General features: G+C 46.3%; 1 protein-coding gene across 1 annotated transcript in view; it reads left to right on the forward strand.

Annotated features, from left to right (window-relative positions):
* Positions 1-1,538: 1,538 nt before the first annotated feature.
* The window catches only part of LOC114450767 (insulin receptor substrate 1-B), a 39,329-nt gene continuing 22,008 nt past the window's right edge, over positions 1,539-18,859 (forward strand). Inside the window, exons 1-3 of the mRNA XM_028429138.1 lie at positions 1,539-2,424; positions 12,171-12,472; positions 12,658-15,802. Of these exons, the coding sequence (XP_028284939.1) occupies positions 2,076-2,424; positions 12,171-12,472; positions 12,658-15,802 (3,796 nt within the window). The 5' untranslated portion in view covers positions 1,539-2,075. The remainder of the gene's footprint in view (positions 2,425-12,170; positions 12,473-12,657; positions 15,803-18,859) is intronic.

Here is an 18,859-nt window from a genome sequence, read left to right on the forward strand (position 1 = left end):
CCGCGTGGAAACAGAAGGCGGGCTCGTTTCTGTCATGTGTGTGGATCATGTTTGCTTTGTTTTTAATTTCGACAAGGATGATTTCCACACTCAGGCTGCATGCGCTTAGAGGGCTACAAGGAGATGCTACTGAATGTAAAAGCAAATTTCAGAATAACGTGCGTAAAAATATGTATAAAAGCATCGCTTCATGTACCGGACCAAAATGTTTTTGTTTTTTTTTCTTTTATTCGACATGGAGGCGAAATTTATTTCTCTTATTTTGCCAAAAAAAAAGAGATTCATGTAACAACGTCTTTGTAATGACAAGTATTCATGTTCATAAAATCAGTTTGTTGCTTCTTAACACTGACTTCTGTTTTCATTCATTGGTGGTGTGGAAACGAAGCTGCAGTGACCTCACCTAAACAGCAGGGGGCGTGTGGTGATCACTTTTCTCTGACCTCGTGCACAAGGTTACTTTTGGATGCAGATTGCATAACAACATACATACTTCATAAGCATACAGCACGAAGATAGACTCTCACACGAACCATTAGAATCACCTTAACACAACCTTTTGAAAATGTTTATTGGAATTAAGCGCCAATATAATCTATAATCTGTCCAACTACAACAGCCTAATCTGCAGTTTATGCAGCAAATTAATCATCAATAATGATCATGTTAAAAAATGCACATACCTGTAACTTAATTCCCCCCTCGGGGATCAATAAAGTATCAATATCTATCTATATCTATCTGTAATCCTAAACGACTTATGTGCTTTGATCACTTTTATGCGATCTTCTACATATCAATCAATATTATTGGGAAATCACTGAGTGCATAAGACTTGTGTGTCTGTATATTCAGTGAAAAGCAGAAGGGGATTTCTACATTAAATAGAACATGATGCACTGGTGGAAGCGCCAAGGCTGACACGGTGCTGCTGCATTCAAGTGCAGTGGGAAATCCTGAATACACAGGTTAGTTTAGCGCAACCCAGGTAAAGCAGAGAATAAATGTGCAGGTAACGATGCACAAATCGTTGATCATTACATCACTGGACGTTATTATGATGAATAATTAGCATTATAAAAAACTTCAGCATTCAGATTAGCTTAATCTATTGCTAGTCTGTTAGCTAGAAAACACTATAGGCCTTATTCCCAACAGATTCATTCATTCATTCATTCATTCATTCATTCATAATTTGCTTTCCGTTTTTATGTTAGGGTTAGGATGTTTTGTGAAATTATATTCATAAAACGTAACAATTCTCTATAAGAACACTGCTCTTTTTGTGCTATAACATAATAATAATTATAATAATTACTTTTAGTTCTGTTTGTGTTCATTCTTTTGTGATTCACATTGTTTATTTATGTCTTTATTTGGCTGCTACAACTTCCCACGTATATAAATAACATCGTCTGTCCCCTATTTAGCATTCAAATCTACAGAGAGCCCTGCCATGTGCAAAGAAAAACTCTGCTGTCGGAGCTTCGCGGTGGTCCGTGAACGCACCGTGTTTCAGAGTACTAGTACAGCGCTGAGTGACAGTCCTGCTCCACGGTGGCTCCGCTCCGCGCCACAGCCACGAGACGAGCCGTGCTCCACCAGGGCAGGACGGACCGTGTGCGGCGGGATGGACTGAGCTCTCGGTGAACCGGGATTAAAGCGCGCAGACAGCGCCTGGAAACAGCAGCAGGTCTAGCAGGACCAGCAGCAGTAGTTGTAGTAGTAGTGGAGAAGTAGGGGGAGCTGCGCCGCATGTGCTCCTCTGTGTGTGGAAAACTTGAGGTCGTCCGTCTTCTGGAGAGGAAAACAACACCCCCCCCAAAAAAGAAGGAAACCAACGCTAGCTGCAGCCGTAAACAGACCCTGCTTCAGGTTTAAGCTCCGGGACTCAAAGTAGCAGCAAAGCATACCGACCTCTGCCTCTCCTCTCACATGCCTGTGGGAGAGAGGGAGGGGAGAGCAGCCGGGGATGTTTGAATCACCTCGCTAAACTTGCAGAAATACAGCAAGAAGAATTATAATAACAGAAGTTTATTTTTACGCGTGTGTGAGAGAGAGAGACTCTGAGCGTCATGGAGAGCCAAGCGACCGAGCAGCACAGCTACGAGGACGTGCGGAAGAGCGGCTACCTCCGCAAGCAGAAGTCCATGCACCGGCGGTACTTCGTGCTCCGCGCCGCCTCGGAGCGCGGTCCGGCCCGGCTGGAGTACTACGAGAGCGAGAAGAAATTCCGCGGCAAGGCCCCCGTCCCGAAGAAAGTGCTGGCTCTGGAGACGTGTTTCAACATCAACAAGCGGGCAGACTCCAAGAACAAGCACATGATCGTGCTCTACACCCGGGCCGAGAGTTTCGCCATCGCCGCCGAGAACGACGCGGACCAGGACGAATGGTATCAGGCCATGGTGGAGCTGCAGTGCAAAAGTAAGCACACACACACACACACACACACACACACACACACACATATGCATGCATGCACACACGCTGCATGAGAAGGAGAAACGTGGCAGATGCTGCAGCAGCAGAAAAGCGCACTGCAGCCCGGGACATGTTTCACACCAGTTTTCTGGACTTATTTCTGCCATGTTTGTGTCTTATTCCTCACACTTTCTTGTTTACAAATGGCCTCTGACTCTGTAAACACTTGGAAAAAGCTGCACCGTGGGGCTGATCCTCCTCCAAAACACTTCTTATCACAGCGGTGTCAGGTCAAGATATTTGTGCCTTCTTCTCAGATGTTTGGGCCTCAGCTGTGTTGTCTCTCTGTCCCAAAGTCAGCTTACTCAAACACACCCTGTCCTCCCTGTTTACTTTGCCTGCTCGTTTTTTTTCTGCTGACACTGCAATATTACATCAGTTGATCCTAAGAGTGAAGAAATCGTCCCAAAAAATCAAAGTTATTAATTCGTAATGATCTCTTCTAAGTGCAAAACATCTGCAAAGACAATTAAATATCACCCACTTAGATGTTTTTTTTTCCTCTGTGTTTATCAGGCGGCTGTGTAAACACAGCTGCTGGAGCAATAGTGTTGAGCACAGCAACTCAAAATCACCTGTTCGGCCTTCCTCCTCCTCCTCCTCCTCCTCTGGCTGTGTGAGAGACCAGACGGGCCAGAAGGGACACACATGATGCAATCTTGGCAAACCGAGATACGGGTTCAAGGTGCTTCTCGCACATGACCTGCTGCTCTGTTACATAAAGCCACTGATTAGTGATGGGGAGGAGAGGAAAAAAAAAAGGCACCTGAGAGGCGGATGGGGGCGAATAATCAAAGCCAGAGTCGATATATTTTCCAAATATCCAAACAGCAGCTCTTTCTGTTCCGGCCGAGGCTGTGACTGTGTGTACAAGCCCACTCCAAGTATTTGACAAGTGTCTGTGAGGCGGCAGAGTGAAGACACAGATGTTGGGAAAGTTTTTCCAACCAGAAACACCTTCAGACAATCTGATTTTTATTTTTTCACAGTCCCAGGGTGTACGTCTGCACACAAATCTGCAGGTGAGTGCCCTCTTTCACCCAAAAAAAAAAAAAAAAAACCCAGACAGCCAACCATCATCATGACCCGTGTGTCTGTTACAAATAACAGGTCAGATCGGTGTGCAGCTCTGCGGCCGCTCACGTCTCCTTTTGTTGTTACAAGTGTTGGGTTTCTCCTGTAAATCACGCTCGCTGACAGTAACAAAGAGCTGCGGCTGGCTGCTGTGTATAAACCCGTGCGCTGGCAGGCATTTTGTTGCTGGAGTTTTGCTGCAGCTTGTGCACATGTAAAAAAAAAATCAGGCCACATAAACACTGAGTGTGTGTGTGTGTGCAGCAATTTTGTGTTAGGACATCATGCCTCACTTCTTCACCTCAGAAATGATGCCTGCACCAGGACCAGGATTTGGTTCCTTAAAGGATGATGTGTGTTGTGTTGATATGCAGAGGGATCATTTGGAAGTAGAGAACAGTGAACAGATAGACTGAGGCGGAGTCCTGTCCTGAATAAACCACCAAGTAACATGACGGGACCCTGGAGGCTAGACGCTGGTGGTGCCACTGGAGCGGAGTTCAGCTGGTGGAAATGGGAAGGAAATGGTTTTTTTTTTTTTACAAAAACAGCTTGAAAGGCAGAAGACGCACTTCTCTGAGGAACCTTTGTCTGTTTGCAAACTTGAAAAGAAGCTGGATTTTATAGCACAATGCATAAAGGCTGCAGCATGGATCATTGTACTGCATTGGTGCTGCTCAGGCATTTTTATATTTATTTATTTTTTTCCAGAAAAGCATCTGAATGTTATGTATAAATTCTTGGTGCTTCCAAACTCTGCATAGCATCACCACTGTTGGAGACTTCTGCAAAACGTCTCCCAACAGTGGTGACGCTATGCTGTAGCCTTGGCATTGATCGAATTCCCATAATCCTCAGCGGAATGAGAGCTATGCCAACAAACACCAATGCTTTACTGTGGTTCGGACTTATCCTGACCTTTAACCGGGATCTAACAAACAAATGAACGGGGTCAGACTTAAGACTGCTGTTCCATCAAGATCGTGATGGAAACTGGAAAGTTGTCCAGGGAGAGCTCCGATAGGAGAGAGTACGTTTCAGGTTCACAGCCAATTGCTGCCTAAACCTGTATGTGTGAAAATAGTTCACACACCACAAAACTACACTTTTAGGATCCCTGCCAGTAATAACCCCCCCCTCTGGTATGTGCAGCAGTTTCAAGTCTTTGGTGTCTGTATGTTGATTGAACCTCTCTGTTCTCTCCTGCCTCGTCCACACACACACACACACACACACACTTTACAGCAAAGTCTCTGTCCCCACTTGTCTCGGTAGGGAGACGGAAGAATTCACAGCCTGCAAACTGGGTGAAGCTGAGCGGCAGGGAGCCAAGAGATGCTGCACTGTCTGTCTCACATAGTTTCCAGGGGACCACTCCCTCAATCTGATACCTGTGCAGGGGTGTGTGTGTACCGCTCACCAGTCCTCCTTTATAGCTTGTTTTGGAATAACTTGGAGCACATACATGCAGTGGAAGTGCAATAAACACTGTGGATGCCGTCATACGGTGCTACCGGGCTGGGAAAATCACCTAAAGCAACCGAGAAACCCGTCCAGTCTGGCACAGCCTCCCCTCGAGTCGACGGTAATTAAACACGAGCCAGCTGCTGTGCAGGCCAGGATCTCAGCTATTTATTCAGCTGAATCCAGTAAGACCCTTTCAGGCAGCGAGTACAGTATCAGGCTTGAGGGCAGCTATTTGCTCAACTATTAGGAGTCAGTCGAGTGTGTAAAGGTTTAACCTCGACGAAACGGGCGGAGGTGCGGCCCACGACCGTTTAGTTCTGTGCCAGAAAAACCTTCCTGCAGCTTAGGCGGCGGCACCTCGGGAGTTGTTGTTGACCTCAATAAAGGAATATGTTAAAGTCAAACTTTGGAGCCAGCGGCACTAAATGAGACGGAGACACACACTAACACACAGGCCAACATAAACAGCAGATACAGACTGACAGCACACGCTCAGAATCAGATGAGACCTTGTTGTTTTAGTTATTCAGCAACACAAACAGTGTTATTTATTATCTGACCATTAAAAGATTTACTTTGCTCGCCGAGAGAAGCCCGTCCCTCTCCTACATTTACACACTTTGGCCGTCAGCCGCCGAGCCTTTGGATCCCTTGTTTTTATTGTGTTGTAGTCTTACTCCACAGCAGTGATGATGTCATCATCACAGTCAAAGTGATGAATGCTGACCTTCCTTCATCATCACAGGGAAGAGGTTGAAATGCAAACCTGGTGAATGGGACTAGTTCAAATCTGCTTTCCTGGAAGGCAGCCATCACCGGGGTGGACTTGAGGACTTTCAGTTCCGTGAAAGCTAGTTCCAGGTTTTTATTTAAAGGCTTCTTCAGTCATATGAGTTTCAGGAGGCAAAGAGCTTTAAATAAAAACCCCCAAACCAGCCGGGATTCATGGAAGAAGTCGGATGTAGTGGCGTGTCGGGCCGTGAACGAAGCGGCTCTTTTAAACTTCCCTTTTTAAAGTGAACGATTGGAACCGGCTCCACAATGTGTGGTCGCGTCTGGCTGCAGGACGGGGAGGCGCACAGGACACACACAGAAAGAAACAGGTGGGAGGGAGATGCAAATAAGCGAAAAGCCGCTAGAAAGCCAACATGAGGGAAAGGTGAGAAAATGAGGGACGGCAGGAAACGCAGAAAACGTCTCATTTCAATCACATTTTTAGTACAAAGGCGACTGTGCAGTTTGCAAGGTTAAAATCTCAATCAAGAACTAAATCGACCTAATCTGAGGGGAGAATTGTGATTCAGGCTGTGATTCTACCCCAAAATATTGAAAAAAAAAATCTGGACAAATGGCCCACTAAACTAAATTCTCAATTTGGACTAGAAAATAGTGGAAATAGTGGAAATAGTCATTCTTTCCTCTAACCGTGAGCATCGTTGATCCTTTCAGTTATGATCTTCTGAGGCTTGTTGACATCACTGCAGTACAGTAAATCTCGATTGAATCTAGTTTTCCGTGTTCAAAGCTCCAAATAAATGACGTTTTAAACACTTGAGGAGCCACATCTGGTTCCAAATATAATAATGTGGTTGTTCTTGCTGATCCACAGACCAGTTTTTCCTTCACTGTAAACCTGCTATCTATTAGACCCGGGGATTATCTTTGTGTAATTTTTGACACTTCTACTGCCACCAAACAAATGCATGCAAATGATTTTGGAGCTACAGCTTCCAAATCTCAAGAGGACCTCACCAAAACCAACCCGGGAGAAAGTGTCCTGGTTCTCTCCGTTAGACCGTCTGTGGCTCTGGATTGTTTTTATCCTGTCATTTGGCTGCTCTGCCCCACGAGATCTGGATCTCGACATTGGTTCACTGAGCCGGCCGATTAAATGTTAAGCCGTGCTTAAGCACTGCTCATCTCCCTAATTAGGCAGTAATTATGGTCTCGAGGGTCAGCCGCTGGTGGCACAGTAGAGGCTGTGTGCTAACGAAGTCAAAGATGGGTGGATGCTGTCGAACATTCTTCGTGTCCATCTTTAATACAGTTTTATCCTCTGAACTAAAGCTCCATTAGAGCCTGCGTCCAGCTGCCGCAGGCTATTTCCTCTGCATAAATAGTATGCGCACATTATCACCCTCTAATTTCATTAAGGGCAGTGCTGGCCAGTCAGGATTTAGCGTGGCTGGTTCTGGCTTGTTGTTGATGCTGCAGCTCGTTGCGTCAGGCATACAGTAAAATATTGTGAGTCAGAAACGGCCTTGAGTTCTCTGCTTCATGTCGGAGCTGCCGTGGTGGGTCAGGGTCTGCCGAAGCAGCCTATCAATTAAGTGCTCCCGTTTGATCGACAGCAAAGTAAGGCCATGGGCAACATAATCCTTTTAGTCAATGAGTGCCAATATGTTGAGCATCATAGAGCCACAGGGCTTTAGATGCCTAGTAACCTTTTTGAGCTGTATTGATTACTGTTGGTTGATGGTAGACCATTACTGCTGTCGTAGTGGGGTCAGGAAGTTCATCCGCCTGACGGTGAATGCATTAGAAATATGGCTTGAAATGAACGAAAACCCTTCCTCCTTATCTCTTAGAGGTCCATTATACAGTGTATCAGAGGAAGTCTGCCTCACAGACCTAGCGTTCTCTGTATTCTCTCAGTGCGTTTCAGTTAAACAAAGAAACATACAGTATCATAAGGTTAATTTATAGTAGGATTATTTTATAGCCCTGTGCTTAAAGGGGTTTTTGTATAATTTTCCTGTCTCCAAATAATGTAAATAATATATAAATTCAGTTTTGAGCCATGTACTCCTTCTGTAAATTGGGTCAATTAAACATGGAGGACTGTACGGATCGACTCGGATTGACGTTGTTTCAGAGGATAAACTGAAAGCAGCAGAAATGATTTGTATTTTTCAGATAAATAAATGATGCAGAGTCCCACAGTAAAAATATATATCTCTAAAAAAATATTTTTGAAGATAAGTCTTTCATGTCTTGCTGAGAAATATCCAAGATGGCTGCTTGAAAGTGCTTCGGCTTTGTGTGTGTGTGTGTGTCTTTTCAGGAGACAAACTTTTGAATGTGCCACTAAAACGTTTGTACACTTTTGTCTCTGTGTGTGTTTGTGCGCACTCCTGGGAACCTTAGGCAGATGCTGGGAACTCGCTTTGTGTCCCTGAGTGTGGGCCCCGATTGGGGGGGTTTTCGGAAGTTGAGGAGTTGAAAAAGAGGAAAATGGGTACACATCGCAGCCAGAGATTACACCAACTGTTTTCACTGCTGGGTGGCTCCCTGAAAAGTCTGTGAGGACACACAGCTGCGTCCTATCTCTCTGTGCTTGGAGCGGTGGTGGTGGTGGTGGTAACGGGGGGAGCGCAGTAGCTGAGATAGGTGGGGGGTGGGAAGAGAATTGGGGGTTTAGGCCTCAGAAGTTTCTGTGCAGGATTTTGTGGTGTTATGGTGCGGCGCAGCGTGGAGGGCAATGAGGTCAGAAACTTGAAACAGAATCTATCGCGAGCCAGCCGGTTCATCGCCAGAGTAGTTTCCCCTGATTTACAGGCTGCATTAGCTAACCGAAGAAGACGTCTCGCTATAAATTTAAGTCATTTAACTTCCTTCTCCAACAAATCCTGTCACAAAAAAGGCCACTTAAAGGTCGTTTCTGGTGCAGATAAAAAGCGAGCCCTTTTTAAGCTAGAATCCTTATTTCCTGTGTAACAATAATTAGGTGTCACATGGCATCATGCTGGGTAAAAATGGCACCCTTGTAACATCTAACCACTCACTTCCAAATTAGGCAGAGGTGACCTATAAATCCTTACATTTAAAATTGCAGTTAAAAAATTGGATTCTAGGTCTCAGTACTTACAGTCTGGGATCTCAAGGGCTGCAGCTCAACAGTTGGCATGAATAGACACCAGTGTTGCCAGAACCGGTCGCCGATCAAGAAATACGCATAACTTTCATGTGTGGTCGTGGAGAAAGAGAAGTAAACGGCTGGAGCTTGAATTAGTCAGTGTACCTTGTTTTTTATGATGCGAAAAAAGGGGGAAATATGATGCTTACAAAAATCTCTTTTCGTCCCGAAATACTCGCTCCCTGAAGGTTCTATCAAGGTTGGCTTAATGTTTGCTCTGCACGCATTGCTGTTATTCCACCAGCACGTTTAATGTGGATGCTTCATTACCTCCAGGTGTATTTTTGCTTTCATGTGCATCCGGCTTTAGCCCTTTAGCTTGATCTGCAGCTGAGGGCCATTCTGCATTGTTTTGCTGAGGGCTCTTTATTGTTGTATGCGGGTGGCGACAGACGGAAGCTGACCGGCTGATAACCTTAAAATGATTTAAATAGTGTAGCACTTTCTCAGCAGCCATCTCACTACCATAAAGATCCCCTCAGGAGGAAAGCAAGGGCCGATCTATAATTCATACTGGGTGAGATCAGGCAAGGCTTTATGTAACCCACGAGCAAAGATCTCCGATGTGTGATCAGGCATCTCTACATGAGTAAAACCTCTTAAAGTTTTGAGTGCGTCTGAGAGTTGTCGATAAGTGTGCACTGCCAGAGTGGCCCTGAGATCATGGGTGCGTGTGTGTTAAGTGCTGTTGAGGGCACAGCTTAGGTTTAAGGCTGCACTGTACTCAAAACAAACAACACACTTGTGCTCTCTTCAAGACAAAATGGGTTCTTGAAAGGGAAAAAGATACTCATGCTGCTCTGCAATACGAGTTTAGCAGTGAATGATTGAGAAATTAGTTTTAAAAAAAAGCCTGTAATTACCTGCTTTTAACCCAATCAATCTCTTAAATGTCCCTTTTCCACTTCTTAATAGCTCTAATGATATCTTGCGATCTCCTGCCGTCCCTTGCTCCCCACAGAAAAGTCCCCCAAAACCATCTCTTCCTGTTGTAAATCTAAATCTAGGAAGCCAACACAGAGATCCTCACACATGCAGAGAAAAGCAGCGCATAAAACAGCCATGCATTGGCCTTGAGTGAGTCATCTAATGTAGGGGGAGTGCCTCCACACACACAGCCACTAAGCCACAGTCTTACAGGCTTTCAACAAAACATCTATTCTGGGCCCCTTTCCGAGTTTTTGGGGAACAAGACACGTCAGACTTCTCCCCCTCTTTTGCAATCACAACTACAAATGTTTTAGTGATGAGGATCTTGGGAAATGTTTGTCACAACGGAAGCTCAGTTAATATAGGGACGGCTGTGCATTTTGAGGCTTCTTGTCTCCATGTGTTTGTGATTGCAGCAGAAACATGGGAAAGGAAACACAAACGCACGCAGACATACAAGCATAGATTTGTGGTCAGGTCCCATTGTGATTACCCAGACTGTGCCAAATCATTTCTTACCAGTGTGCGTAGAGACATACATACAGTATATGAGGAAAGGCCTTTCTCTTTTTTGCTTACTCCATTGATCAAAACGAGGGCTTCTAAATGAGTCAATAAGATGTACAGCCCTGTATGATGTCACAAGGGGTAGAGCGTGGCTGTTATTTTTTTTTCTACAGGTGTTTTTCCACTAAAGTAACTTGTGGAATGCGTGATGCGGCCTCAAAGAATTTAGGTCCTTTAGGTTCTCACAGGCCTTATAAATGACATAAATCATTATTAACCCTCAACCCCACATTTTTTTCAATGCTTTTAGCAGTTAGCTACACAGAGTCACCTAGGAACTCCAGGCAGGCACTAGGTGGTGTGTCCTTCCTTTTACAGGAACTTTTAGGTCCTTTTAAGTTCTCGTGGGGTTCATGAACAACATAAATTATTGTCAACTTCTGCCACCACAGTTTTTCAGTGCCACTAAGAACTATGTACAGTGCAGCCCCCTGAAATGGAATTACAGGGACAGTTTAAGTATCAGACCTGAGTACTGTCTATACATAGTTTGTAAAAAAAAAAAAAAAAAACTTGTGACAGGCTAATATGTCGGGTGCTTCAGTTCTCTGTCAATGCACAAAGAACGTCCTGTTCCCATACGGGGGCCAGGTGAGACTATTTGCGGAGGTTTTGTTTCTTCACTCTTGTCATTATGTTGATTGATTTTTGTAGATAGTCATCATGCTGAGACCTATCCAACCTGGCAATATGACAGAGGAAACTAAGAAATGTAGTACATGGGAGGATAGGGGCCATTTTTCAGGGTGGTTCCTCAAAGAAGAATAAGAATCCACCCTTAACATGAGTCACAGAATGGTATTGTTATAATCCCTCTTTGTGAACAGATGTGATATTCTAGAAGTAAATAAGCTTAGAGGGAAATCTGTGATGCATTCGGAGGTAGTGTCACTTGCTGCTGACAGTGAGCTCCACAGCGTGATAAATTTAAGGTACTTTCCTGGGATAATGCGCACTCTTCTCCTCAGATCTGTGAACAATAGAGTTTTAAAGGACCAAACAGACAGGCAAACACTAAGCAGTTAAATAAGTCCCCTGCCTTTGTTTGGCCCCTACTAGTCTAGGATCAGATCTCACAGAGGCCTTTCTCTCCTGAGTTTCATCGCCTCAGTAATTCCCTACTGTCTGAATACAGCACACTTTACACAAAGGATGAATAGACTGTCTGTACTGCCGCTAAAAGACACTACAATTTATTAGTTTACAAAGCCAGTTTATTGTCAGTGGAGTAGCTTGGGAAAATGCCTCTTGAGAAGCCCTTTGAATGCAGGTTTTAGCATTGTCTGCTTTGGTTTTTGGACAAAACTCACATGTTAAGCATTTTCCAAGTTGATTCACCTCAGTTTTTCCCCCACAACTGTTGCTTTTCTTTCGTAGTCATCATTCTTGTGCTGCGCTTCAGTTGTCAGCGGCTTCATTTTTCCACACTGGTGGTGTGTTTCAGAAGGCATGTGTGTAGTTTGAAGAATGAGACCCCAGGTATGGAGCCTGCAGGTACACTTAGCCGGTCTCACAGGCTGGTGCATGCTCTGTTTGTACTCAGATCTGGTTTGAAAATCTGTGAAAAGCTCAGTATCAGCACCTTGCATAATAATGGCACCATGTCCTCCACTAAGGGGTAAATATGGGTGCGTTGACCTGGCGTTTCCTTTGTTCACAGGTGCATGAAGGTCGTGTCGGTGCACTTTTGCAGCAGTTGTGCTTATCTCTTTCTGTCTCTGTCCTGTCCTTTTAGGTAAGAATCCCATCGAGAGCGGCGCTGCAGGGGACTACGGAGTGCCCAATCCTGGTCCTGCGTTCAAAGAAGTGTGGCAGGTGAAGGTGTGGCCCAAAGGCCTGGGGCAGGCCAAGAACTTGGTTGGAATCTACCGCCTTTGCCTGACCGAGAAGACGGTTAACTTTGTGAAGCTCAACTCTGATGCTGCTGCTGTGGTGCTTCAGCTGATGAACGTCAGACGCTGCGGACATTCAGAAAACTTCTTTTTTGTGGAGGTGGGACGTTCTGCTGTGACTGGCCCTGGCGAGTTCTGGATGCAGGTAAGCCTATAATCTACAGCCTCATTTATATACAGAGGGCTTCACCTTTAGTCACAAATGTACACAGGCTTCATGTAACCCTGCATTATGTCTTAGGCAGTGTCAGTAGGTTGATGCTTTATTAATTTGCACTATAAAATTGGTCACATTTCAAATTTAAGGGGAACATTTGTTTCGTGTCTTAGGTGGATGATTCAGTGGTCGCCCAAAACATGCATGAAACCTTGCTCGAGGCTATGAAGGCACTGAGCGAGGAGTTCCGCCAACGCAGCAAGTCTCAGTCGAACTCCGGCCCTGGAGGCGGTGCTACTGCTTCAAATCCCATCAGTGTTCCCTCACGCCGCCACCACCCAAACCCTCCTCCCAGTCAGGTCGGCTTCACCCGCAGACCTCGTACTGAGCCTCCAGGAGGAGGTAATGGTGGAGCAGGGATTACCAGCGCCAATGCTTCTCCCACCCCTCGACATAGCTTCCCGAGGTCTCGCACAGCCAGTGATGGGGGAAATGGTGAAGATGGGTTAGCAGGGACAATGCCAAACCATGGTGTGAACTCCAGCCCCTCCGCCAATGGCTCCTGCTCCACCACCCCAATCCTCAGGTCAAAGTCAGCCCGTTCAGTCCCCACCACATCTGCTAAAACTCCTCTTGGGCTGATGCGCTCTATTTCCACCCCGGCACCCTCCCCTGCCCCAAGTCTCTCCTCAAGTTCAGGACATGGCTCTGAGTTTGGAGGTGTAAATTCTTCAACCAATGTTGGTCCAGGTTGTGGTGCTTACAGTCGTGTCCCCTCTCATCGTGCGTCTGTCTCGGGCTCACCCAGTGACTATGGCTCCTCAGATGAGTATGGCTCTAGTCCTGGGGATCACACACTCCTGCCCTCTCCAAGCCTTCCTGGAAGCTCTGTTGGTAGTGTTGGCAGCCAGTCACTTGGTGAAGATGGAGCCAACTACATCCTAATGAGCCAACGTAGTGGCGGTGGCAACAGCAACCAAGGGAGTCTGACGTCCAGCTCCATGTCTGCACCTGGGACATCATCCTGTGGCTCCCAGCCCCAGACCAGGAGAGTACTGCGCCGCTCCTCCAGCCGTGAATGTGAAGCTGAACGCAGGCTGCTAAGCAAGCGGGCCTCCTTACCCCCTATGGCCCTGGAAAGGCTGGCTCCACGTCAGCGCAGAGCTGAGGAGCCCACAGAAGAAGATTCAGCTGATTATGCCATCATGTCCAGGAGCACTAGCCGAGAGTCCTTTACATCCACCTGCTCTTCCACACAGAGGGACTCTAGTGTGGGCGCTGGGTCAGCAGATGGAGGAGGAGGGTACTTAGATGTGGCAGGGGAGTTCAAAACAGAAGGGGGTGGAGCTGCAGGCGGTAGTGTAGATATAGGTGTGGACAATGGGTACATGTCTATGCTGCCTGGAGTCACTCAGCCTCCTGTGTCCCTGTCCCAGTCTTTGGCTGTCTGTGTCCCTGACTCTGATTCCAAAGCTGCTGACGATTACATGGCCATGACTCCTAACAACAGCGTGTCTCCTCCACAACAGATCAGACCTCCACCTTCTTCTGACGGCTATATGATTATGTCCCCCAACAGCAGCTGCTCCCCTGACCAGCGTGGAGGTCTCTCTGGAGGTGCTTGGGTGGGCAGTGGCAGTGCAGACAGTAGGGCAGGCAGTGACTATATGAACATGTCTCCCATTAGTGCACGTTCTGTAAATGGCAGCCCTCCACCTCCTGAGCACACCTGCCATTTGGAGAACAGTTCGCAACAACAAGCACCCAAGATGGTGTACTCGTATTATTCCCTTCCCCGGTCGTACAAACATAATCCCTCTGCTGGACACTTTGATGATGGCCCTGGACGAGGCAGAAGACCCAACGGGAGTTGTAGTAGGGGAATGGGAGGAGGTAGAAACATCACAGGGCGTCAAGAGCAACCAGCAGCAGGTAATTCAGCGGTCGGGCGCCACCTGTCGCTCTCTTCTTCCTCATATTCCTCCAGCTCAGCCAGCAGTGAGAGCCTCGGGGAGAGCGAGGACCGGAGTAACGTGGCTGGGGGATCTCAGTCCAAAGACGGTAGTAAGCTCCAGCAGAGACGGAGCTCTGGTGGGTTATCCAAGCAAGGTAGCCATACTAGAAGCAGGCCAGTGAGCCTGTTTGTTGATGTATCTAAAGCTAACACCCTTCCCAGGGTCCGTGAGAACCCTCTGCCACCAGAACCTAAAAGCCCCGGGGAGTATGTAAGCATTGAATTCAAAGGAGAGAAGTGCAACCAGGCAGGGAGTAGAGGAGGGCGGGGAAGGGGTCTTAGGCATGGCTTATCACTGCCCCATGGCTCAAGCAGCCAGCATCCTCAACACAGGCCAACTTCTTGCTTAGGGAATTTTATGCCTCTCTCTCGTAGCCCCTCTGCTCCCATCACTCCCCCAGCTGCATCTGAATATGTCAACATGGACCTGGGCCCTTCTCCTTCCCCGTCACCCCTCTCCCTTACCCCACTAGTTTTCCCCTCCTTCCACACCCCACCCACACCTCCAACACTTGCTCATGCACCTAAAGCTTGTAATGAGGGTACTACTGATCCTCGTGAAGAGAGACCTGAAGTGGCCGAGGCCCCACTTCGGCAAAGCAGAGAGAGCGTTCCATCTGTGAGCGAGTCCGAGTCCCCGATATCCTGTGGAGACTACACAGAGATGGCCTTCACCTTAAGTAGCAAAACTGTTCCTCGGCCATCATCCCCAAAAGCCCCATCTCCCTCCAGGACTGATCCTTCTCTTCCAGTGCTGTCACGGGGGCTAGACTTCCCCCTTGCAAAATCAGGACCCAACCCAGACCAGGGGGCTAAAGTTATCCGGGCTGACCCCCAAGGCCGTCGACGGCACTGTTCAGAAACTTTTCTTGCCCCTCCATCCCTCCCCACCACTACCTCTACTTCATCTTCGACTGCCTCCCTCTTTCCAGAACACACCCAGGCTGTGGCCCGCCGGCTGGGCTTCGAAAGCATGTTGTGGGGGAATGGTGCTATAACTGACTCCCCTGCCCAATCTCCCCTCCAGTCCCTACCCACAAACAGTTCGTCCACAGAGCAAGGCCTTAACTACATAGACCTAGACTTGGCCAACAAAGAAAGCCCCCATCTGGGCTTGGACGGGCCCTCAGGAAGCCAGGCCCCATCTCGCCTCTTCTCTGTACTGGGTGCAGGTTCTGGAGTCGGGGGAGTAGGTGCAGCAGTCGGCAGCAGCAACAGCTCCAGCCTCAACACGTACGCCAGCATCGACTTCTACAAATCAGAGGAGCTGCGGACGCATCAGAATGGAAACAAGGAGGGAACAGGTGAGGGGTTTTTAAAACACGTTTGTATAAGCTCTTCCGCTGTATGTGTGTTGCTTCATCTGGAATATATAGTAATATGCTCTCAAGATAATCCCATGCAGCACAGCCCCCCTTTCCATCTCTGCTTGTAGTTAAAGTTCAGCTGGCGCCAGATTAAACATCTGATTTGTATGACTGTCTGTCTACATAATCCACCATATGAGATATAGACCGACTGGCCTAATGATACATACATTGATTTCCTTGCTTGTGGCTTGTGCAGGTTTTACCTGATGTGATTAGTTGAGGTGTTGAAGACCAGACAGGCTATTGGAATATCAATGAATATCGATGTTCTGGAAATGACTATTGATCGTCTGGAGGCTTCATGAATGTCGTGTAAGCATTCTCAGTGTTACAGCATCACGTCTGCAGAACCATGAGCTGTTTTCATACATACATACATGATGAGCATCAGAATCATTCTGCACCGGCAGAGCCATTGTTGTTTTTAAAGAGGAGAGCTGTCACAGACATCTCGCTGCATTGCTACTCTTAGCAAAGGAAAGCATTCAGAGTTGCCATTCAAGCGTTCTCCTCCCAAGGTCAATAAAGCTGCACTTTGACCCTGTTTTTCATTGACCTGTCAACTTGAAATCTGGCACTGTGACAAGAGAAAAAAAGGAGTGCACAAGGAAAATATTTAGGATTTTTTTTTTTATGAGTTCCCGGAATTATAAACGAAATAATGCAAATAAGGCTTTTTGTTATGATTTGTACTGTAGTTAATTGAAGCTTTGGGTGTTCAAATTAGCCGCTGAGAGCATTTTCCTCTAAATAATAAAGTGCAGGCAATTAAAGATAGTGTTTTATTTATCCATATCTGCTGCGCTGTCTATGTTTTCTTTGGTTAAGAGTGGAGGTCAGTAAGGCTGGATGATGAATTTTCAGTCTATTTACATTTTTTCCTACTGTGCGCAGCAATTTTCTGGCTGTGGGGGACCACCGCAACTAAACAATGCCTCCCAACTCACTCACTGTGAGACGTTTCCTCATAGAATAACATTCTCTTTGAACCGCTGTCTGCACTAAATTGGCCCGTTAAGAAATCGACGCCTGCAGTTTGAGCAGATAGAGCAGCGTTTAAATGGAGATGTGGATTTATATGCATCAGTAAAACCCTCAGTAGTCTTGCTTAACCTTCCACAGTGGGGCTCTTGTGATGAATGCATCCTGCCAAGCCTCGTTGTTTATGTGACCCTCGCTTGCTTCCACATGATTTGCGCCGTAGGTTGTGTTAGACTTAAACCTCTCTGGGTTTGTGTGGTTTCATCGAGCATTTGGATTTGATGAAGAATTTTAGGGCATTAGCAAGAAGTTCATCCTGGGATGTTGTGGTGAGCGGAGCATGGCTTAGCTCAACAGTTGGTTTTCATAGATGGAAATGAACCATCAGTCTGCATCCATACATCACTGTGTTGGTTTTATTGGTGGTGGTGGTGGTGGGGGGGGGGGGGGTTCAAGGAGGCCATGTTGGTGGAAGGCAGGGGTGTATTTTAAATAGAAATGCTAGCAGGCTACCACAGTGGGACCATATGGGCTCTGGCTGCTGAGAACGTCAGCAGGGCAGCGTGGGGGAGACTGTTACACATTGGCTGTGAATGTTGAGATGGGGCCAGTGTTTCACTCACACAGCTCTCAAATGCCTCTGTACAGTGTTCCCCCTCCTTTCATCCCTCCATTCGGCCCCCCTCCCTCTTTCCTCCTCCAATAAATGATCCTTTTGTTCGGGTGTTTTTGCCCGCGGTGGGCTGGCGGGCCTCAGCAGGGCCAAGCCCCAAGACTAGTGAACTCTCCTTAATTTTTTTTTCTCTTACACTCTCTATAATTTCATTTCTATCACTCTCTCTCTCTCTTTCTCTATTCTTTTTTTTTTATCACTGTGTTTGCATCTTTGTTTTTCTTTTTGTCCTAGTCTGACATCTCCGCTGATGGATGTTTGGAATTCTTCCCCTCCCTTCTTGTTCACTACACATACTATTGTTCAGCGTTTTTTCATGAAAACCTTGCTGCCTTCATGCCTCCTGCTCTCCTCCCTCTTTCCACATTGTGTTTTAAACACTTTCAAAAATAGAAAAATAAAAAAAAGACCTATCCTCTGCGACACAAAAACACAGTTTAGAAAACGATTAATTATCTTGTCTGCGTAGATCCAGCGTGTGTGTGTGTGTTTTTTAAGAGTTCTGATCCACTGTAATTACAGGGTTTTTTTTTTGTCCTCCACTAACATGCACTAACATGCAGCTTGTATAGGAAAAGGCTGTGTATGTCCCAGGGGTGAGGTCTTTGTGGTACCGCGGGCCAAAGATTGAACATCAGTAGTGGGACATGTGCCAGAAACAATCCCATTGGAGGGCGGTTATGTAATATGTAGTGTGTTTAAAAATAACTTCGTGATTGAGATAATGAGGGGAAAACACACACACATCCAGTCTCTTAGAAGAAAAAATCGAATAAAATCAATTGCAACTAATTAGCATTTTTGGCTTTGTAGCAAACATTTATGCAGACAATGTGAGCGCCTGTGCTGCTTCTTTATGAGAAGCGACTGTAATGTTTCGCAGTGGATCCGTTTGACCGAGTGCAACAAAGCTTTATGATGTGGTCAGGATTTGTGGGGACAAAATGTTAATTTTAATGAAATCTGCCCACTCCCACAGTCCCCTCCTAGAAAAGCATGTGAGAGAATTTTTACTACCAGTTTTCCCTCACCAGCTAATTATTGTATTTCTTTACCATCTGTTGGGGGACCTTTATGCCAGTCTCAAAATAAATCACAGCTCTTAAAATTCCTTCCAGGAACGCACCACTTCCCCTTTAAGGGTGAAGTTTCTTATGGGCAAAAACGCAAGTGTATCTTTAGCATAGTATTTAGCATAAACACAGTCTCTTGAGCTGCAACCAGCAGCACATATTGTACTGGTTATGATTCTGAATTTGATGACCATGTCAGAGAGGTGATGCAGTTTACATGCTTAATGTTGCCCAATTGGGCAAAGCTCATACATAACTAACCAG

Source organism: Parambassis ranga, chromosome 18 (genome assembly GCF_900634625.1).
Source record: "Parambassis ranga chromosome 18, fParRan2.1, whole genome shotgun sequence".
Taxonomy (NCBI): domain Eukaryota; kingdom Metazoa; phylum Chordata; class Actinopteri; family Ambassidae; genus Parambassis; species Parambassis ranga.